This window comes from Tiliqua scincoides, chromosome 4, assembly GCF_035046505.1.
Source record: "Tiliqua scincoides isolate rTilSci1 chromosome 4, rTilSci1.hap2, whole genome shotgun sequence".
In the NCBI taxonomy this organism is placed as follows: Eukaryota; Metazoa; Chordata; class Lepidosauria; order Squamata; family Scincidae; genus Tiliqua; species Tiliqua scincoides.
Window position 1 is genome coordinate 13,685,364 of NC_089824.1, and position 22,414 is coordinate 13,707,777.

A 22,414-nucleotide genomic window follows, 5' to 3' on the forward strand; every position below is an offset into this window, starting at 1 on the left:
CCTCCCTACACCACCGTCTCATCCACGCATTGAGACCCCTGATCTCCGCCTGCCTAGCTGGCCCTGCGCGTGGAACAGGTAGCACTTCAGAGAACGCTACCTTTGAGGTCCTGGCTTTCAGCTTCCTGCCTAAAAGCCTAAATTTGGCCTCCAGGACCTCCCAGCTACACTTGCCCACGTCGTTGGTGCCGACATGCACCACAGCCGCTACCTCTCCCCCAGCACTGTCTACTAGCCTGTCTAGACGAGAAGTGATGTCCGCAACCTTCGCACCAGGCAGGCAAGTCACCATGCGGTCCTCACATCCGTCGCAAACCCCCCTCTCTATGTTTCTAATAATTGAATCCCCCACTACAAGAAGCCCCCGACCCCCCTCCCGCCGAGGAGTATCCCGAGTGCGCTCGGATACGGGCCCATCCCCTGGAGAAGGGATTCCCCCCTAGGGGATTGTTTCCCTCCTCTCCAGGATGACGTCCTCCAGTCCCGAGACTTCCCACCCGGGCAGCCGAGGAGCTGCACGCCTGAGGTTGGGACGAAGCCTGATCGTCCCCAGAAGTCTCCCCACGGTCCTCCTCTGGCTGCCTGCGCTTCTCCAGGTCGGCCACCAAGGCTTCAAGGGAGCGGACGCGTTCCCTGAGAGCCTGGAGCTCCTTGCACCGAGGACACACCCATGACTTATACCCCAGAGGCATATAATCATACATGTGGTACTCGATGCAGAACACTGGATAGCCCCCACTCTGCTGCTGGCTGTCTGACTGCATAGCTTTTTTGTTGTTGTTGTTGTTGTTTTATTTAGGGGTCCTTTTAAAAACCGTACACTGGATAGCAGCCTTTTTCTCTAGGGAAGAGGAAGGGCAATGTATGGGGCCCTGGCCTCCTCGCCCTGCTGCTGAACTCGCCCAGATGCTAAACTCTTGTGCCTTACCTGGCACTTAGTTCCCAGAGGCACTTGGTTCCCAGAGGCCACACGCGATGGCCTGCCTAGCTTTATACTCCTGGCTGGCTCCTCCCCCCTCCTTCCTTCCTGATTGAACGGGGGCTGGCCTTCCCAGGTGAGTTTACAAAAGCTCAGGAAGGCAAATGGCTGCTGACGGGCGTGACCTACTCTGCAGGCTCCTGAATGGACTGCTTGGGGCTCTTAATGGGTTGGGAATTGGCCCTTCCTAGGTCCTTTCCCTCCTAGTTCTGCTCTCTTAGGCTGGACTGTTTTTGTAACCTCAAGCTAGTTTTTATTTGGGTTTGTTTAATTATTTATTGCTCTCTAGATCCTGTGTCCCAATTTACTGACCTGTTTAGGTTATGTTCTAACTTAGAGTAGGTTTAACCTGGGTTAAGTATAGGTTTAATTTAAGCAAGTAGAAAACCTGCTTTTCACTTTATCCTCCTCCCTTTCTTCGATTAAGTGCTACCTTAGGTGCAGCTAACTTTCAATTTTGATTTAAATGCCTGACCCTTGGGCACTTACTCACGAGTAGGACTCTGCTCTTACTCACGAGTAGGACTCTGCTCCTGCTCAGAGTAGCCCTATGTACCTCCCTTAGGTGCTACTTTCAATTTTGATTTACGGTTGCTTTAAAGGTAAGGTTAAGGTTAGAAGACAGGGAGTTAGAAAGACAAAGCGTTAGAATGAGTACACTTACCTCCTCCTCCTCCTCTCCTTCTCCAAAACTCAGAGGTCTCCTTGCCTTCTCCTCGCCCAGATGCTAAACTCTTGTGCCTTACCTGGCACTTAGTTCCCAGAGGCACTTGGTTCGCAGAGGCCACACGCGTCTGCAGAGAATAATAAGAACGTGTTTTCAGCTGCTGTCAAAAGGCGAGTAGAAAGAGAACCAACATGGTAGGATCATCCACCAATCCAGGGGTGCCCAAATCCCAGCAAGGGGGGCATTTGCAGCTCTTAGGGACCCCCAATCCAGCCCATGGGGAGCCCCCTGTCTCCAATGAGCCTCTGGCCCACCGGAGACTTGCTGAAACCCACACTGGCCCGATGCGACTACTCTTAGCGCAAGGGCCAACTGTTTGACCTCTCATGTGAGTTGCGGTCCAAAGGCTCCCTCTGCTCCTTGCCCTTTCACATGTGCGAAGCAGCAGCAGCAGCAAAGGAAAGGCCAGCCTTGCTTTGCACAAGGCCTTATAGGCCTTTAGAGATGGAACTTTATTCATTCAAGTTCCATCTCTAATATATTCATTTATGTAAATTTATTCAAATTTTAAATGTGAATTCTTTTTTTTTTTTCCCCCCAACACAGTGTCAGAGAGGATGTGGCCATCCTGCCAAAAGGTTTGGACACCCCTGCACCAGCCCATTCTGCATAAATTTGCCTAATCCCCTTTTAAAACTATCGAAGGTGGTGTTTTTCAAACCATGGGTCGGGACCCACTAAGTGGCTCGTGAACCGATTTCAGGCAGGTCCCCATTCATTTCAATATTTTATTTTTAATATAGTAGACTTGATGCTACCATGGTATGTGACTGCATCTGAACATAAGAACATAAGAACATAAGAACAGCCCCACTGGATCAGGCCATAGGCCCATCTAGTCCAGCTTCCTGTATCTCACAGCGGCCCACCAAATGCCCCAGGGAGCACACCAGGTAACAAGAGACCTCATCCTGGTGCTCTCCCCTACATCTGGCATTCTGACTTAACCCATTCCTAAAATCTGGGGAAATGTTATAGACCTGTCCTTTTAACAAGCTGCCATGTGTATTTTTTTATCAATGACAATCAATGGGACTTACTCCTGGGTAAGTGTGGGTAGGAGTTCAGCCTAGTATTGTCAAAAATTTTCCTGCTTGATGATGTCACTTCCAGTCATGACATCACTTCCAGTGGGTCCTGACAGATTCTCATTCTAAAAAGTGGGTCCCGGTGCTAAATGTGTGAGAATCACTGACTAAGGAACAGTTTGGATGCTTTCGCAGCCAGGCCGCCCCCCTGCAGTTATGGACATGTGAACCCATGCTGCACATGCATCCTAACTCCTCCCCTCTCAGTTAATTTTTGTAAGGGGGGGGAGTGTCTCTTGTCAGATTGCAGAAGTTAACCAGGAAAGGAGAGGCAAAGCTAGAGCACGCACCTGTAATCACACAGAGCCAAATAGTCATCCAAATTGGTTGCAAATTAGCATCCACCGCCACATCTTTTTTGGCATGATGTCTCTAGGATGAGATCTGGAAGATCCAGGTTCAAATCCTCACTCATTCACAAAGATTCCTGGGTGACCTTGGGCCAGTCACTATCTCTCAGCCTTACCTCTACCTCACAGGGTTGTTGTAAGCACAGAAGAAGGGAAGGATCCATGTATACCACCCTGAGCTCACTGGAGGAAGGGCAGTATAACAATGTGAATAAATAAAATAAATCCCTACAGGTTCAACATGTCCTCAAGTCTCCTGTTCTAAAGGCAAGTGGGAGTCTTGCCATTGACATGAGAGCAGCAGCATTTAGGCAATGTTGATAAAGCACACAGAGAACCAACACCAGCACAACAGAGCACTTCTGGATTCCCACTGTGACTCTCCTGCATAGGGTATTCAGAGGTACACTCTCTGAACCTGTAGGTGGCATGCAGCCATCATGACTAGCAGCCAGTGGTGGCCCTGCCCTTCATGAATTTCTCTAATACCCCTTCACAGCTATTGATAACACAGGGCTACTAAACACCACCTTTTTTTCAGTTGCCAATGATAGCTGAACAAATCTGGGATACAGAGAGGGAAACAGCATCATGGCTTCCTACCAAAGAAGCTGATTGAATCAGCATTTATGATGGCTATGCTGTACCCCCCAAACTAGAACCACCTGGGCAAAAATGATGCCATTTTGGGCGTTCAGCACCCCAAATATACCAAAAAAATAGGTCTAACATTTACGAGATAATGTACATAGGCCTGTGTAATATTTTCAATGCTGACACTTCCAGTCTGAGATCTTACAAAATTCCCATACAACCCAAAGTCTATACATGTTTGCTCAAGGTAAGTCTCACTGATCCCAATGAGGCTTACTTCCATATGAGTGCACAGTTTACTAGGACTGCATACAGAAAGAGAAAGGATTCAAGGTGGTCTTATCTGGATGGGCAGCAGGCAGACAGCAACCCACCAGGCTTGATAAACCAGTAGGAAGGGAAGTTTCCATAAAGGATTTTGGCAAAACAATGATATGGAATTTCTTTTTCAACAACACTGGAATATGGAGGAGTTTTGTTGTTGTTGTTTTTAAAGTATACACTTTCCAACTACAGAATATCTGGCTGTGTTGGATCACCAGAATTTGCATACTCTCAGAGCCTTAGATTCTGCATCCCAAGCCTGGAGTTCATCTCTAGCATCTTAGAAATAACAGAAGAGCCACCGAGCATGTACAAAGTATTTTCTTCCCTGCTCCAAATGAGCCATACCTTACTGCCACGCATCTAAAGTAGCAGTTCTCAACCTGTGGGTCAGTATCCACTGGTCGGCTGTGACCTGATTTTTGGTGGGTCGCCAAAGGGTGATGGAAAGCTCAGATAACTACGGTAATTGCCTCAAGCCCTGGGGCTACTGACCTAGTGGGCCACTGTGAGATATAGGAATCTGGACAAGATGGGCCTTTGACCTGATCCAGTGGGGCTCTTCTTATGTTCAAAAAATCAGACACTGTAGCTGTTATCTGCCCTGCAAAGAGCTGAGCTCCTGTAGTTTGCAACCATATGTAAATATAGGGAGATAAATGTTAGAGGGTCTTTTTTCTGGTTATTATTACTTATAAATAAATAAATAAATAAATAAATAAATAAATAAATAAATAAATATTTCTAGATCTCCTTTTCTTAAAGTCTGTAAACCTAGGTGGGTTCCTATTGATCAGTGTTTCTCAACGTTTGTCCTCCGCCGTACCACTTCACATGGTCCACCTATCTGAAGTGCCACTGGAAATAACTGTCAATGACATCATTGCCAGTTACTTCTAGGTTGGGAGGCCTGATGTGACATGACGAACACCAGTAAGAGGCTCAGGTTGGACAGGAGGGTTTTTTTGAGCACAGAAAAACATGCTTTGGAGCTCTGCCCATTGAGCCTTCCACTGCTGTTGGTTGTGTCTTGAGGCTGGACAACAGGTGTTCAGGGGTCCTGTACATACCATCCGAAGTACCACTGGTGGTACCTGTACCACTGGTTGAGAAGCACTGCTATAGAGTGCCATTTTAAGAAGTGGATCCTGGTGTTAAGAAGTTTGGGAACTTCTGCTCTAAAGCGAATGCGCCATCTCTCCCAAGTCAAAAGTGTGTGGCTTTCAAAGTTTGTTCTGCATCTCTGCACTTCCCTTCCGAAAGCCAAGCATCAGTCAGCTCTCCCACTAAATTGCGAATGGGACCAAGAATAGCCCCCCCAGGCAGGCAGGCAAGTACCAGCTTGGTTGCTTTCAAGCAAGGAAGGGTTTGCAAGCGAGGAAGGGGTTCCAGGGCATGAGCAAGCTTTCCTGCAAGCAAGGAAAGGCTGGCAAGCAAAGAAGGGGTTCCAGGACATTAGCTAGCCAGCTCATGCCCTGGACTCCCTTCCTTGTTTGCAAGCCATTCCCTTCCTATAGCCCAATCCTCTGCGTGTAACTCCCACTAAGTTCAATAGGATCTACTCCGAGGTAAGCATGTGAAATGCACCGACAGCCCCCAGGCAGGAGCTGCCCGCTTGCTTGCTTGCTTGCAGGCGAGAAAGGCTCCAGGGCATGAGCCGGCTTGCTCGGAAGGGGCAAGCAGGGCACGGGCGAGCTCGCTTGCAAGCGAGGAAGAGGTGCGGGTGCAGGTTCCAGGGCCTGGGCGAGCCGGCTTGCCAGCCCCTGACTCCAGGCTGCCCTGGCCCCCTTCCTCGGGGTTCCCCCCGGCCAGGGCTGGCACCCCTTTCCCCGCTTCTGCTGCTGCAGCCGCCCGCTTACCTCGGAGGAGGAGAGGAGGCGGCGGCAGCCAGGAAGAGGCTCATCATCAGCCGGCGCCCGTTCACATGACCCGCGCAGCTCCCATGTGATGGGAGGCCGGAGGCGAGCGCTGGCTGCGGCTCCCCCCTCTGCCCACCTCCCTGCCGCCTGGCTCTCCGCGCGCCCGCCCGCCCCCGGGCCTGGGGCTCCCCTGCAACTCTCGCAAGCAGCAGCAGGGAGGCAGGCCGGCCAGTCTTCGCAGGTGCCCCGAAGCCAGCCAGGGCTGGGTAAGTGCTGGGCAGCACCGCTACACCCTTTCTTTACCCAGCCTGTGGTTGGTCTGTGGAACCCCCTGCCACATGATGTGATGCTAGGGCCTGGCCTGGACGGCTTTCAGGGGGGACTGGACAGGTTTCTGGAGGAAAAGTCCATCATAAGTTACAAGCCCTGGTGGGTATGTGCAGCCTCCTGTTTTCAGAAGTGGGGTACCCCTGAATGCCAGGCGCGGGGCATTTCACCAGGATGCAGCTCTTGTGTGCTCCCTGAGGCATCTGGTGGGCCACTGGGACATACAGGAAGCTGGACTAGGCCATACAACCCATGATGGGTATGTGCAGTCTCCTGTTTTCAGAAGTGGGGTACCCCTGAATGCCAGGTGCAGGGGATTTACACCAGGATGCAGGTCTTGTGTGCTCCCTGAGGCTTCTAGTGGGCCACTGGGAGATACAGGAAGCTGGGCTAGATGGGCCTTTGGCCTGATCCGGCAGGGCTCTTCTTAAGTTCTTATGTACAGTACTGATGTGGGTGAACATTGCTGCGCAAGAGGGGAAGAGTCAGTATTACTCCCCCTGCTGCCGCAAGGGCTCCTCCTGTGCCTTTAACACATCTGTGACAGGCACCGGTTCAATAGGTGCTGTGTAGTGTTTGGCTTGGCATAGACTGAAGTGATGGGAGGAAAGGGGACACTTCTGATTGTCCCCTAATTGCTAGGAGAAACAAAGGGCGGGTGGATATTCTAGCCTCGGACTTGCAGCATCTTAACCTTTGATGTTCTCAAGAACATGGTATGGAAACTAATGGTAAAGAAAGCATGGTATTTGTGCTTGTGCAAAGTGCTTCCCCCCCCCCCCCATCATTAATTAATCCCAGCATCCACGTATGGGTCTGCTGTTGAGGCACACTGTTTCCACGTCAGAGGGATGTGGTGCAGGCATTTGTCACCTGGCTCTGTGCTTCTTGAAAATGAACCCAGTGTTTTCTTTCCTGCAGTGCCAGCCAGATTCTTCTATAACTTGAGGTTTTCTTAAATGTTTTTTTAATTATTTTTTTTTGCAGTTTTTGTTTTTTTCCCAAAATGCAGAAAGTGGTGTTATGCCTTTTAATTCCAAGGGTGCATTTTTAAAAATTATAATTAAACATAATTGCTTTAAAAGTGTACTAGGGAGGTGATATAGGTGGTATAGTGTCAGCAGATGCAGCTGCAGTCATTACCCATGCACCCCCTCAGTCCAGCCCATTAAACCTACAATGATCAATATGTAGAGGTGTTATATTTTTATTTTTTTTTGCAGATTTCAGGGTTTTGTGTTTTTCGTCCTCCCCAAAGAGGAAAAGTGCAGAAAGCTGCATTATGTGCTTTTATGTCGTTATCGCCTGAAAAATCCCACCTCTGTCTATGACATAGCAACTGAATGAAAGTAACAGCCTGACCTGTTGTTTGTTTACCCCTGCTAATTGGGTAAGAGGCACTTTTTCAAGTGGGTGCTCCTTTTTTTAGCAGGGGGAGAGTAACTGGCCCACCTCACCCCAGCACTGTCTGTTCTAGTGGCTGTCTGCTGGTATTCATTTGCATCTTTTAGATTGTGAGCCCTTTTGGGACAGGGAGCCATTTAGTTATTTGATTTTTCCCTGTAAACCGCTTTGTGAACTTTTAGTTGAAAAGCGGTATATAAATACTGTTGATTGATTGTTGATTGATTTGTTCCAGTTGTCCAGAGTTCTATGGGCTACTTCCTTTGCACATGAATAGTAGTTTGGACTTTCCCAGCCCAAAATTATTCTGAAACTCTGCTACCTGAAGGTCTTTGGAATTTTGTCTGGAAATGTTCTTCAAAATGAAGATGAGAATGTACCGTAGCGTTCCCTGGGGTCTTGTTGCAAGGGTTGAGAAGTTTTGAAGTGGAGAGCTGCAGAAAAAACTAAGAGAGGAGAGAGTTGGTATCTTTTGTGCTCCCTGAAGCATTTGGTGAGCCACTGTGAGATATAGGAAGCTGGACTAGATGGGCCCGTGGTCTGACCCAGCGGGGCTTTTCTTATGTACTTATGCCTGGGGCTGGCATGAAAAGAGGGTAGATTGAAGCAGTTGCTATCATTTGTCCACAGCTGTATGAAGCAGTCACCCTACCTTCCAAGGGCTGGGGAGGCCTCATGTGGTGTCCTCTGGCCCTCTGAAAGCCTTCTGAGACCTCTGGAGGGCCGGTAAACATCAGTTCTGTTTTTCCAATGAAAACCAGAAGTAATGATTAAAGGACCTGTGAATGCTTTTGGAGGGCCAGAGGATGTCATGCAAGGCTTCAGAGCGACCAGTGAGTAGGGGAATAGACTTCTCATTGAGGGGGGAGCATTCTGCAATCCTGGCACCAGGCTGCACATGGGCTGGGATTGCAATTGATTCATCTAACATCTTTTAAGGAACTAGAGTTATAGTATGATGAAAAAGAATAGACTTTGTTGCCAACCAAGATAACAAAAACTTGCAGTGTCACATGTGCTCAGTATCTTCATGCATCTGACAAAACAGACTGTACTCCATGAAGGCTTATACCAAAATCAGTGTACTGTATTAATCTTTAAGTTGTCACAGGATTCTTCATTGTTTTTGCTGTTTATAGGCTAACACGACTATCCCTCTGGAGTATGCTCAGTGACAGATGATTTGCAGATATGTTAATGGAGCACTCAGCAATGCATCTTTCTTCTGATAACATTAGGAGTGAAAACAGAAGATTGGACTGAAAAAAACACTGTTTAGCTACCACCCTTGTCGTTATCATGTTGGACTTCCTAGCTGAAAATAACCTCTGTGGACAGGCGATTCTTCGGATCATCTCTTGTGGAAATGCTATCATTGCTGAACTTCTGAGGCTCTCAGAATTCATTCCGTCTGTCTTCCGGCTCAAGGACAAAGTTGATCAACAGAAATATGGGGATATCATATTTGATTTCAGTTATTTCAAGGTAGGGGTTTTGCTGAAACTGCTTTGAGATTGAGTGTTCTCCCTCTTGAAATACTATTTTTACACATGATTAAAAGTGACCATTCTTAAGTAAATTAAGTTAATAATAAACTTTTAGACTCCATTCAGCTAAAGTTGGCCATGATTAAGTTCTATACAAATCACTATAGGGCAGGTATGTGTGGTCCAGTAACATTTGTGTACTGCAAGTCTGATGTGATGTAGTGTAATAATTGCGTGTATTTATACTTGTATGATAAACCTTTGACTCTGAGGTAGCTTGAGAACCCCAGAGGAGCTTCTAGGGTCTTCCTGTTATAAGACTCACGGTCTTATAATTCTCAAGTCACTTTTCTTCAAATAGGGAAATTTTCTTCAAATAGTCTTCTTCAAATAGGGATGTGATTCACAAAAGCATGTCAGTAGTTTAAAAGTAGCACAAGAAGCAGGCTTGAAGAACAGATTTTCATTCTCAGTATATCTTTGGAGCACTTAATTGGCTTTTTAATTTAATTTACTCTTTGTAGGGGCCTGAGGCATGTGAAGGAAAGCTAGAAGCTAAACCCGACCTACTGGATTTAGATGATGAATTTCGTGAGAACAACCTAGAAATCTTGACCAGATTTTATCTGGCTTTTCAAAGCGTCCATAAATACATAGTGGACTTAAACAGGTAAACTACTGCTAATGTATTGGTTTAGTAACTTGGATCTCCCCCCCCCCCCAACAACAACCTTTTGCTGGAGAGGGCAGACCTGTAAGCTGTGTAATTAGCTGGCAGAAAGGCCAGCTAATGGACAAAGCAGGTAAGAGGTACTCCCAGGTAAAACCCAGCAAACTAGGAAATTTGGCTACCCATGTCTGCCGCGCTTTAGAAAGCAAAAAGTTCCTTATTTTGTGTTGGGTCAGTTTTTTCCAACATTCACTCTTCAAGATATTCTTGATTTTTAGATACCTGGATGATCTTAATGAAGGAATTTATATACAGCAAACCTTGGAAACAGTGTTGCTCAATGAAGATGGAAAGCAGCTGTTGGTAAGCATTTAAGCTCACCAAAATTACCTCAGAAAATTACCTCTGCTGTAATCGATGCTGTTATGTAAAATATGTATATTTTAAGATAGTTCTGTTTTTGTCATCCTTTTCTTTTCCTGCTCACCTTTTAGAGTTTTTGGACCACACAAGCTTTTCAGTTTTTCAATCCTAAACTTCTAGTAGCTGAAAGTGCACATTTTCCGAATTAAAATTGAAGGCATATATCAACCTTCAAGCATGGCTCACATCAAAAAGTCTACAAATACAATAAGATAAATCATAAACTCTCTTCTTCCTTGCAAGACAGTTGATGTCCTGTTACCCCCGTGAAAGTGTGCCTCATCACACCATTTGGGAATTACTGACAGTGATTTATGGAATAGTTGCCCAGAAAGCCAATTCATATACAGAAAGGGGTTTCTTGGGCGGTGGGGGGCATTTGCTCTTCTGGATTGCCATCAGCAAGAAATTGGAGACTCCCCCACATCCACAAAGCAATATTTTGTAGCCCTTCACCCCCGCACATGTTCATTTGCCCCTATATACACTCACACACTCTGGAGAAGGGCCCACTACTGTTTGAGAGCATCTCTGGATAGGATTTGGTCTCTGCTGCTCTGTAATCTTCACACATAACTCCATAACTCCCCCCCCCCCCGTGCATAATACATGTGGCATCAGGCACAAGACCTGCAAGATGTACATCAGGCATTGCACAGATGAGAGCAAGAAGGTTGTTTGCTATGAAAAGGGGTTTGTTGATAAAAAGTTGATTGTGCCATTAAAATGGTATGACTTGATGGATCAACCTCTGTGGAACCATTGCAGATTGCAAGCTTGTAAGTGCTTACTAAATTTTGCTCTAATGGTTCCATACTCAGCTTTATTCCTTCTAGATATTAACGTGAATTAACATTCTTTTCATGCCCCAGTGTGAAGCTCTTTATTTGTATGGTGTCATGTTGCTGGTCATAGATCAGAAAATTGAAGGAGAGGTCCGGGAGAGAATGCTCGTGTCCTACTACAGATACAGGTATTCTGGGATTTGTAATCATTCTTGATTCTGGATAATGGGCTGCTGAAAGATAACAAGCTGTATTGGGTTCTTGGGCAATGATCAATAACTAAAAGCCTCTTCTGCCACTGTACTGACTAATAAATAAAAGCCAGTTCCCAACATTCCATCAGAATATTCATCCGATTTGTCATGCTTTAGTGTGTCCAAGAAGCAGAACTTTTGGTGGGACTGGATTCTCAGTCAATGGGGACACTGAACACCAAGAAGGCCTCGCACTGCACTCATGTCCCTGAATGGACCTTTCACTTTCTCCCACATACAGTTATGTATAGTTTTTCACTATGGAAACAAAGGACAGTGCTACTCTTGGAGGGCACTGTTGTCATAAGAGAAAAAACTGCTGAAAGAACTAGAACTTGCTTAAGGTCATTTAAATGAATTCAGGATGAGCTGAAATTTTTTACCAGAGACTTCTTGATTTTTTTTTAGCTGCTGCAACCACCCCAAATACATTTAGGTTGGATTGCTGCACCTGGCACTAGAGTCATCTGTTGTGTCTTTTAACCTTGCAATTAATCTGTGGAACTCCTTGCCACATGATGTGGTGATGGCATCTGGCTTAGATGCCTGAAAAAGAGGATTGAACAGATTTCTGGAGGAAAAGTCCATCACAGGTTACAAAGCATGATGGGTATGTGCAACATCCTGATTTCAAAAGTAGGCTACCTCGTTATGCCAGATGCAAGGGAGGGCACAAGGATGTGGGTCTCTTGTTATCTTGTGTGCTCCCTAAGGCTGAGGGGCCACTGTGAGATACAGGAAGCTGGAATTGATGTGCCTTTGGCATGAATTAGCAGGGCTCTTATGTTCTTATAAGCCTGCATGTATCTGTCCTCTCTATCTCTTTCTCGCCAAGTTCCTACTTCTAAAGTGTCCTTCTCCATTTGCCCTCCAGTGCTGCCCGTTCTGCAGATTCCAATATGGATGACATATGTAAGCTCCTTCGGAGCACTGGGTATTCTAACCAGCCTGGAACAAAGAGGCCTCCAAACTACCCCGAGAGTTACTTTAGCCGGGTACCCATCAGCGAAACTTTTATCAGTATGGTGATTGGGCGCCTGAGGTCAGATGACATCTACAACCAAGTGAGTCATGGCTTGCAGGGGCAGAAATGTGCCCGGCTTCATCTTCACCATAGAGCTGTATTAGATTTCAGGAGGTCTTTTTATTTTTTGCCTTTTATCATGAGTCCCCTTTTCTTGCAGGTATCTGCATATCCGTTGCCAGAACACCGCAGCACTGCTCTTGCTACTCAGGCAGCCATGTTGTACGTGACCCTTTATTTTGATGCATCCATTCTTCACACACAGCAAGCAAAAATGAGAGAGATAGTTGATAAATATTTTCCAGATAACTGGGTAAATATTACAATTCTTAAACTGGATTGAAATATAAAAATATGGTCAGATAGATTTCAGAGCGCGATACCAGTCTTTCGAGACTGAAGGTTGCCAACTACTAGATTTGGAAGCATGTTTTTTTCCCCTTCTCTCTCCTTGTATAATTATTTTAAGCATATTATTTCTGTATGGTTGAAGAATGCAAAATGCAACATATAGTTCAGGGAAAAATGAACAGACTTGATCCTGCAAATGGACCCTGGATAATGTCAAGCCAAGAATCTTCCTGTGCACTGCTGCGAACTCCATGCAAAGGATGGAGTTGCAGGGAGAAGAGTCATACTAGTGAGGAAGCCTACCAGGACCTATCAGCGAAAACAGATCTGGTGAAACCTGCTGGCCCTTATAATGGTTTATGTCTCAGGTTTGCTTCCTGGTCTGAGCAACTAAAAGGTGCTGCTGTCGTTGTCCCATCCAGCTGATGAGCTGTCTTCATGTTGCTTCTTCCTGTCCTCAGCGTAATGAGAGTGGGATCTGATACAGTTTAGACTTGATTGCTTCTACTGAATTTCTGGAAAATAAGGTAGAAAAAAAGAAGAATGTGAAGATTGACCAACCAAACGAACATTACTCAAGATCAGGGGTCTCCAAACTTTTTGGGCCAAGGGACGCATCATTTGCAGATAATAAGTTTCTGTGTGAGAAGAAAGTGCTTATTTCTGCCCATAATCTGATTAATAATGTCACTTTCTGCTTGATGATGTCACTTCCAGCTCTTAGCAGGCATCATGAACACTAACCAGCACTCTATGAAACAAATTTGACATCCCTTATCTAGCCAGTGATCATGCCACAGTTAAAACAATTCTTATAGTTCCTTGTCTAGAGCTGTAGGTTAATGGTCTGCCAGACAGTTTAGACTTCACTGACTCCATTGTGGTCTGTCAGGTCGTCACGTGAGTTTTGGATGCCAAAGGATAAGTACATAGTAATTGGTACAACCTTAAATTCATCCAGAGCCCAATTCTAACCAAATTCCCATGCTGCGGTGCAGTGGTACCAGTGCAACCTCCACTGTATCCAGCACAACAATAGAAGCTGCTGGAGGTCTCCTTGAGATATGGGAAACTTCATCCCCTTAACTCCACGTAAAGCCCCAGCAGCCTCTATGGGGCTACTTGGACCTGCACCAGTGAAATTGCTGGTGCAAATCTGAGCAGCTCATGTCCATCTTTCAGACTTGGAAGTCCTTGATTTCCCCCTCCTCTCCACCTCTGTTCCATCCCCCCCCCCCGCCCTCCTGTTCTCCTGAGGAGTGGCTACCTGCTCTGATGGGTGCTACCTCCGACTGGTGGCAGAAGTCCAGTGCGGGCCTTTCTGCCCGTAGGACAGGCCTTCATGTTGGCACAGTGTGCCTTACAGCACATTTGTGACAGTGCGTGTGCTCATCCCACCATCAGAGGGCAGAGGATTGGACTGCCAATCTAAAATGTGATAGGATGACCACATTTCCCCCGCCCCCAACTTCTGAGTTACTTGGTATGAGAGAAACATTCCTTCTCCCTCTGTTCCCAGGTTATTAGCATTTATATGGGAATCTCTGTGAATCTAGCAGAAGCTTGGGAACCTTACAAAGCTGCAAAAACAGCTCTGAACAACACATTGGATCTTTCCAATGTCAAAGAACAGGTAGGGAAGTGTTTCTTACAACTTGCATAGAGTCAAGATAAATGGGTTTTCTTTTCTGTAAACTTGTTGTCCTGTAATGCTTCTAACCAAAGGAGTAGCTTTCAGGGCCTCAAAATAGTCCTACACTAAAAGCTGTTCTGCATAAGAAATAAATATGTAATATCCCTCATGCAGACTTTCCAGTGTAACAACTTTGCATAAGGGTTTTTTTCACTGTGTGCAAAATGCTGGAAAGTGACAGCCAAGCAGGCAGTATATTCATTTCCTATAGGGAAGTGTCTTTCATGTTAACATTGTGCAATGCGTGGCATGAATTTGTCAATTTTGTGAGTTTAACCTCACAGCTGGAAAAATGTGTTAAGTGAGGGAAATGTAGAGACTCAAAAACTTTAAAAAAAAGTTAAACTTCTGCATTTCATGCAGAAATAAAATGCTTTTGCTTGCAGTTTTACTCTAAAATGAATACAGTGCCAACTATTTAATTTTGGGGAAGGGGTTTAACTCTGTATTTTTAAGTTTTTATGCACAAAATGTATTCAAGCAAATTTTTTAAAAGAGAGAAATAAAACCCTATTACTGAGCTGGGTGCTCAGTTTATCATGCTACATATTTTGAATCAATTACAACTTTTTTTTCTTTCTGCTTGGTTCTTGTTCAGGCACAAGGCAGCCAAAAGATTCTGAGATTCAGTTCCAGTTCACTGAAACATTCTCCTTGAACCAGTGTTTGGTTTGGGGCTCCCATTCAGTTTTATTCCCTGGTTAATGCTCTCTTTTTTAGTTCCTCTTGAACAGTTGTAGTTTGCAACTGGTAAAGAAAATTTAAATAATTCTACAGGTGTGCATCGCTTGACAACAGGGATGCATTCTCTGTGCTCCTCTTGCTTCTGGAGGCTTTTCTGAGCCCTGTAGGGGTTGCACGTGTCCACCAGCTGCCTATGCGGGGCTCAGAATGGCCGTAAAAGCCGAAAAATCATTACCAGAATGCCTTATAAGGCAAAAAAAAAAAAGCTAGTTTCCCTTCAGAAACCAGAAGTAGCTATTTTTTTGGCCCTTTGAGCCCCACAGAGGCTGCCAGCGGACTCATGCAGCCTCTGCAGGGCTCAGAAAAGCCTCTGGAGGTGAGGGGAGCGCAGTTCCCCTTGGCTCTGGAAGCTTGGGGCAGGGGAACAGGGATCAGCGATGGATTGTCGCATATGTGGTCTGTCGCTGGTCAGAATGTCACTAAGCGATGTTCACCTGTACATATAATTATGATAAAGCTTAAAGGTTCAGACAAGGACTGCATTGTGAACCTCTGGTACGCTGTCAACTGGATCCGTTTAAGTTCATGTAAGTGGAGAATTGACCTGCAATCCCTTATTTTTGTGCTAATGCTCAGATTCTGTCTTTAAAGGCAAGCAGGTATGCTACTGTGACTGAACGCGTTCACACCCAGGTGCAACAATTTCTCAAGGAAGGCTGTTTGAGAGAGGAGCTGGTGCTGGATAACATCCCCAGACTGCTGAACTGCTTAAGAGACTGCAATGTGGCAATCCGGTGGCTGATGCTTCATACTGCAGACTCAGGTAATATTGTAAAACGTGTGTTGTGGCATGGAAAGTGAAACAGTTCTGCTCTTCCCCTCCTCCCACTTCCCCTAATACATTGCACATAAATCTCTGAGTCATGAGCCCGGAAGCACTTCCAGCCTATATCAGACTTTGCTTTGTTTTTTCATTGAATATCTTTCAAGTTTGCAAAGTAAACAGTAACCAAAGCTTTACATTAGAAGTTATAGGTGGTGTCGTATATGCCAAGAGTAGTCAAAAATTATATTTCTAGAGCAAAAACATTAAAAAAACTCCACATCAAACTGCAAAACAAAGATTGCATTAAGATGTAATGATCTCCTATGTATTGTCTTTGCTGAGTCTGCATTTCTAAGAAATGATCCCCAAAAGATGGAATGTATGTCCGTTTGATTTGGGTTGAGATCTTGTTCATAAACCAAGAGTTCCCCATGCTTTAATGAAATCAACCTATAACACGTAGCAGATGTCTGGTTTTTCCACCTAGCAGATTGATGTAGTAATTTAGCAACAAAATTACTTCCCTTCTAATTTCTGGTATAGTCTTGACAAAGTTTCATGGGGGAAATTTGCAACTGTGGTTGATCTTAATCCATATAGTCATCATGTCTGATGTTTCCTTGACTGATAACAGAAGGGAAGGGTATACTTTGTTGTGTTTTAATGTACAGTTGGCGTCTAACCTGCAGATTTTTTATCCACGGTTTTGACTCAACGTGGGTCCCCTGACCCACATACCCTCTAAATGCGTCCAGAGCAGAGCTCCATTTGTGTCCGGAGGGCATTCTGAGGTCCAGGGATGTCTAAGACTTTGGAGAAAGAATGGCACTTCCGGGAGTAACATTCTACAGCCTCCCTGAAGTCTTAGAAGTCATTCTGAAGGCTGGGGAGGTTCATATAGGCTGATGGGTTCTGAGCTGTCTGTGACAGATCAGGAGAGAGATCTTGGGGTGGTGGTGGACAGGTCGATGAAAGTGTCGACCCAATGTGCGGCGGCAGTGAAGAAGGCCAATTCTATGCTTGGGATCATTAGGAAGGGTATTGAGAACAAAACAGCTAATATTATAATGCCGTTGTACAAATCTATGGTAAGGCCACACCTGGAGTATTGTGTCCAGTTCTGGTCGCCGCATCTCAAAAAAGACATAGTGGAAATGGAAAAGGTGCAAAAGAGAGCGACTAAGATGATTACGGGGCTGGGGCACCTTCCTTATGAGGAAAGGCTACGGCGTTTGGGCCTCTTCAGCCTAGAAAAGAGACGCTTGAGGGGGGACATGATTGAGACATACAAAATTATGCAGGGGATGGACAGAGTGGATAGGGAGATGCTCTTTACACTCTCACATAATACCAGAACCAGGGGACATCCACTAAAATTGAGTGTTGGGCGGGTTAGGACAGACAAAAGAAAATATTTCTTTACTCAGCGCGTGGTCGGTCTGTGGAACTCCTTGCCACAGGATGTGGTACTGGCGTCTAGCCTAGACGCCTTTAAAAGGGGATTGGACGAGTTTCTGGAGGAAAAATCCATTATGGGGTACAAGCCATGATGTGTATGCGCAACCTCCTGATTTTAGGAATGGGTTAAGTCAGAATGCCAGATGTAGGGGAGAGCACCAGGATGAGGTCTCTTGTTATCTGGTGTGCTCCCTGGGGCATTTCGTGGGCCGCTGTGAGATACAGGAAGCTGGACTAGATGGGCCTATGGCCTGATCCAGTGGGGCTGTTCTTATGTTCTTATGCGAGGCTATTCTTGGCCTCTCCGGCCCTCAGAATGCCCTCTGGATACAACCGGATCTTTGTTTCAGTTGCATTTGGAGGGCTACAGGTGCCAAGACCAGCGGATTTCACTATCTGCAGGTCTAAGTATCTGTGGAAGATCCGGGAACAGATCCCCCGGAGATACCGAGGCACCACTTGTACTATGAGTTGCACTATGTTTGCAGATGGTCTATCATAGAGGCAGATCTATCAATGCCTATTGACCATATGGAGCTGAATTTAAATTGCCGTATTCGGGCCAATGAGTCTCTGAATAACTAATGCTTGGTACATATAACAGGGAAAAACCATTGCCTTGGGGGCCTATATCTGAGCTTCTCTGAGGCCTCTGGCTAGATAGTGTTGCCAGTGGATTGCTGAGTTTAATTAACATTTTGGTCTAACTCTACATGGCAGTACCAATATTCATTCACAGTAGCAGCTTAAAATGCATTCCCTGCTTCTCAAGAAAGTCCTCACTTTTTCCTTTGTCCAGCTTGCGATCCAAGTAACAAGCGCCTTCGGCAAATCAAGGACCAAGTTCTAACAGATTCCAAATACAACCCCAAAATCCTCTTCCAGCTTCTTCTGGATACAGCACAGTTTGAATTCATCTTGAAAGAGGTAATGTAACACCTGGATATTTTATTCTCTCCAGAATGCAAGAAAGAACCAGGCACACTGTAGGCCTTTCTCTGAAGTTTCCATTGCAGCTGCTTATAAGCGCTGTAGCTTCTTTTTCACTTTTAAGGTTGGATTCCTTTATAGCAATGGAAATTTTAAAGAAACCCTCCAAGCCTTCAGTATTTTCTTATACTTTCAACAAAGGCTTGGGGACCACCTGTAAATATTGCAAGGGCTACTGGTAGTCCCTGTACCACAGTGTAAGAACTCCTACTGTAGAGCAATCTATACCAAAGCAATCTGCACTTAAGCATATAGCTGATGCAGTAGAATTTTTGCAGTTGAAGATATGAAGCTGTCTTATACAGACAATTGGCCCATTTAGCCCAGTCTTGCCTGCTTTGATGGGCAGTGACTCTCAGGAGAAGGTCATTGCCCCATATAAAGTATGCACATTTCCACTGAGCTAAGACCAACCTCCAGTTGTGTAGGTTGGTTTGAGTTAAATCTAGCCATGATAGATTAGTCTGTTTAAACTGAGGAGGCCCTGCCTTTCCACTAGATGTTCAAGCAGATGCTCTCTGAAAAGCAAGCAAAATGGGAAAGCTACAAAAAAGAAGGGTCAGAAAGGATGGCGGAGCTGGCAGATGTCTTTTCAGGCGTGAAGCCCCTCACCAGAGTGGAGAAAAATGGTAAGCTGGCGGAAATGCAAAAAGTATAAGCAAGCTTTTTTGTTTTTCCATTTAATTTTTGTTTTGAAGCAGTAAGGTTGCAATAAGCTGCTTTGCATAGAGTCTAACCATGAGTTTCATCTAGCCCAGTTGTGTGCAGTCTGACTGGCAGTGGGTCTTCAAGGTCTTGGGCAGATAGACCTTGAAGGCTTGCTACCTGTGCTGCTATAATTGAACATATTTGAGACCTTCTGCAGGTGCTCTGTCTTCTGCTTTATCACTCAACTTATAGCCCTGCAAAGATCTGTAGTGATAGTTATATGGGGGGGGGGGTGTTTTTGGGTTTGTGCAGCTGCTTTGCACTGAGGCAAACTGCTGGTTGACCTACAACCCAATCCTATCCACACTTTCCTGGGAGTAAGCCTCATTAACTCTAATGGCACTTACTTCTGAGTAGACATGCATAGGATTGGGCTCCTAGCTCGATATTGTCAACACAGGTGGCAGAAGCTGTCCTGGGTTTCAGACAGGAATCTTCCTTTGTCCAATCTGGAGATCCTGGGGATTGAACCTACTGTCATGCAAAGCAGATGCTCTTCTATTTATATAATCTAGTAATTCCTAAACTGTACTACAAAACATTGAGCTTCTATGAGCCCAAAACTCCCATTTATAATGCTAAGCACTGCAAATCAGTGTACAGGTTGAGACTCATTATTCACGAGGGTTCCGTTCTGGAGATATCTGTGATTTAAAAAAATTCGCGTAGCTCTAAACTGGAACCGGAAATGATGGTTTTTTGTGGTACTGATACTGCTTTCAGCACTTGGTTGCTTTTTTGAAGCCATTTCTGTTCTTTCACAGTGTGGTTTCTGCCTATCTGTGCAAAATCACCAGCACAAGACAGAAGAGTTGTGAATTGGTGGGTGGAAATTTGTCTGTTTACCAAACTGCCTCCACCTTAGTGTTTGGGGACTGCAAGCACAACCCTGTGCGTGTCTGCTCTGAAGTAAATGCCATTTTCTTCAATGGTGTTTACTCCCAGGAAAGTGTATAGGATTGCAGGCTGCATCTGAACCTGCACCCTACTGTCTGCAGAATTTTGTTCTGCTATTTTAAAACTCTCCTTATGATGTTTGTGTACTGTAACTTTTAAAAACATTTGGGGGGGATTTGGGCTTCAACAAGGAAATGCTGTGTGTTAATGCTTCATTTTTGGTGCTTGTGTAACTTTAAAAACTTTTGGGGGGAACTTGCTTTGGGACTGCTTGATGGGAACTTTGTGGATTGGGGGTACTGCACCATACCAGATGCAGTTCATACATACTGCAGTTCATACATACACGGTCCCTCACCAAAGGCTACTGAAAAAACTCCACAGTCAGGGAATTAGAGGACAGGTCCTCTCGTGGATTGAGAACTGGTTGGAGGCCAGGAAGCAGAGAGTGGGTGTCAGTGGGCAATTTTCACAATGGAGAGAGGTGAAAAGCGGTGTGCCCCAAGGATCTGTCCTGGGACTGGTGCTTTTCAACCTCTTCATAAATGACCTGGAGACAGGGTTGAGCAGTGAAGTGGCAAAGTTTGCAGACGACACCAAACTTTTCCGAGTGGTAAAGACCAGAAGTGATTGTGAGGAGCTCCAGAAGGATCTCTCCAGACTGGCAGAATGGGCAGCAAAATGGCAGATGCGCTTCAATGTCAGTAAGTGTAAAGTCATGCACATTGGGGCAAAAAATCAAAACTTTAGATATAGGCTGATGGGTTCTGAGCTGTCTGTGACAGATCAGGAGAGAGATCTTGGGGTGGTGGTGGACAGGTCGATGAAAGTGTCGACCCAATGTGCGGCGGCAGTGAAGAAGGCCAATTCTATGCTTGGGATCATTAGGAAGGGTATTGAGAACAAAACGGCTAGTATTATAATGCCGTTGTACAAATCGATGGTAAGGCCACACCTGGAGTATTGTGTCCAGTTCTGGTCGCCGCATCTCAAAAAAGACATAGTGGAAATGGAAAAGGTGCAAAAGAGAGCGACTAAGATGATTACGGGGCTGGGGCACCTTCCTTATGAGGAAAGGCTACGGCGTTTGGGCCTCTTCAGCCTAGAAAAGAGACGCTTGAGGGGGGACATGATTGAGACATACAAAATTATGCAGGGGATGGACAGAGTGGATAGGGAGATGCTCTTTACACTCTCACATAATACCAGAACCAGGGGACATCCACTAAAATTGAGTGTTGGGCGGGTTAGGACAGACAAAAGAAAATATTTCTTTACTCAGCGTGTGGTCGGTCTGTGGAACTCCTTGCCACAGGATGTGGTACTGGCGTCTAGCCTAGACGCCTTTAAAAGGGGATTGGACGAGTTTCTGGAGGAAAAATCCATTATGGGGTACAAGCCATGATGTGTATGCGCAACCTCCTGATTTTAGGAATGGGTTAAGTCAGAATGCCAGATGTAGGGGAGAGCACCAGGATGAGGTCTCTTGTTATCTGGTGTGCTCCCTGGGGCATTTGGTGGGCCGCTGTGAGATACAGGAAGCTGGACTAGATGGGCCTATGGCCTGATCCAGTGGGGCTGTTCTTATGTTCTTATGTTCTTATACACCAGATGAGTTCTTTGCATCTGTCTTCACGGCAGAAGACCTCGAGCAGATACCGCTGCCCGAACAGCCCCTCCTGACCGAGGAGTTAAGTCAGATAGAGGTTAAAAGAGATGTTTCAGACCTCATTGATAAATTAAAGATCAATAAGTCACCAGGCCCTGATGGCATCCACCCAAGAGTTATTAAGGAATTGAAGAATGAAGTTGCAGACCTCTTGACTAAGGTATGCAACTTGTCCCTCAAAACGGCCATGGTGCCAGAAGATTGGAGGATAGCAAATGTCACGCCTATTTTTAAAAAGGGAAAGAGGGGGGACCCGGGAAACTATAGGCCAGTCAGCCTAACATCCATACCGGGTAAGATGGTGGAATGCCTCATCAAAGATAGGATCTCAAAACACATAGACAAACAGGCCTTGCTGAGGGAGAGTCAGCATGGCTTCTGTAAGGGTAAGTCTTGCCTCACGAACCTTATAGAATTCTTTGAAAAGGTCAGCAGGCATGTGGATGCGGGAGAACCCGTGGACATTATATATCTGGACTTTCAGAAGGCGTTTGACACGGTCCCTCACCAAAGACTACTGACAAAACTCCACAGTCAGGGAATTAGAGGACAGGTCCTCTCGTGGATTGAGAACTGGTTGGAGGCCAGGAAGCAGAGAGTGGTTGTCAATGGGCAATTTTCACAATGGAGAGAGGTGAAAAGCAGTGTGCCCCAAGGATCTGTCCTGGGACCGGTGCTTTTCAACCTCTTCATAAATGACCTGGAGACAGGGTTGAGCAGTGAAGTGGCTAAGTTTGCAGACGACACCAAACTTTTCCGAGTGGTGAAGACCAGAAGTGATTGTAAGGAGCTCCAGAAGGATCTCTCCAGACTGGCAGAATGGGCAGCAAAATGGCAGATGTG

The 22,414-nt window shown here is 45.6% G+C and overlaps 2 protein-coding genes across 4 annotated transcripts in view; one reads left to right on the plus strand and one right to left on the minus strand.

Moving 5' to 3' along the window:
* The window catches only part of NSMCE2 (NSE2 (MMS21) homolog, SMC5-SMC6 complex SUMO ligase), a 228,362-nt gene extending 222,333 nt beyond the window's left edge, over window positions 1-6,029 (minus strand). The window contains exons 1-2 of one of the 2 annotated variants that reach the window (XM_066623846.1): window positions 5,922-6,029; window positions 1,644-1,773 (exon numbers count right to left, since the gene is read on the minus strand). The gene's annotated coding sequence lies outside the window, so the exon portion shown is untranslated. The remainder of the gene's footprint in view (window positions 1-1,643; window positions 1,774-5,921) is intronic. The other variant, XM_066623847.1, reaches the window with a different exon arrangement.
* WASHC5 (WASH complex subunit 5) overlaps window positions 6,003-22,414 on the plus strand; it is a 37,489-nt gene continuing 21,077 nt past the window's right edge. The window contains exons 1-11 of one of the 2 annotated variants that reach the window (XM_066623844.1): window positions 6,003-6,187; window positions 8,792-9,137; window positions 9,664-9,809; window positions 10,088-10,172; window positions 11,105-11,205; window positions 12,146-12,335; window positions 12,456-12,608; window positions 14,166-14,279; window positions 15,675-15,846; window positions 18,107-18,234; window positions 18,797-18,926. In XM_066623844.1, the coding sequence (XP_066479941.1) occupies window positions 8,952-9,137; window positions 9,664-9,809; window positions 10,088-10,172; window positions 11,105-11,205; window positions 12,146-12,335; window positions 12,456-12,608; window positions 14,166-14,279; window positions 15,675-15,846; window positions 18,107-18,234; window positions 18,797-18,926 (1,405 nt within the window). In that variant the 5' untranslated portion in view covers window positions 6,003-6,187; window positions 8,792-8,951. The remainder of the gene's footprint in view (window positions 6,188-8,791; window positions 9,138-9,663; window positions 9,810-10,087; window positions 10,173-11,104; window positions 11,206-12,145; window positions 12,336-12,455; window positions 12,609-14,165; window positions 14,280-15,674; window positions 15,847-18,106; window positions 18,235-18,796; window positions 18,927-22,414) is intronic. The other variant, XM_066623845.1, reaches the window with a different exon arrangement.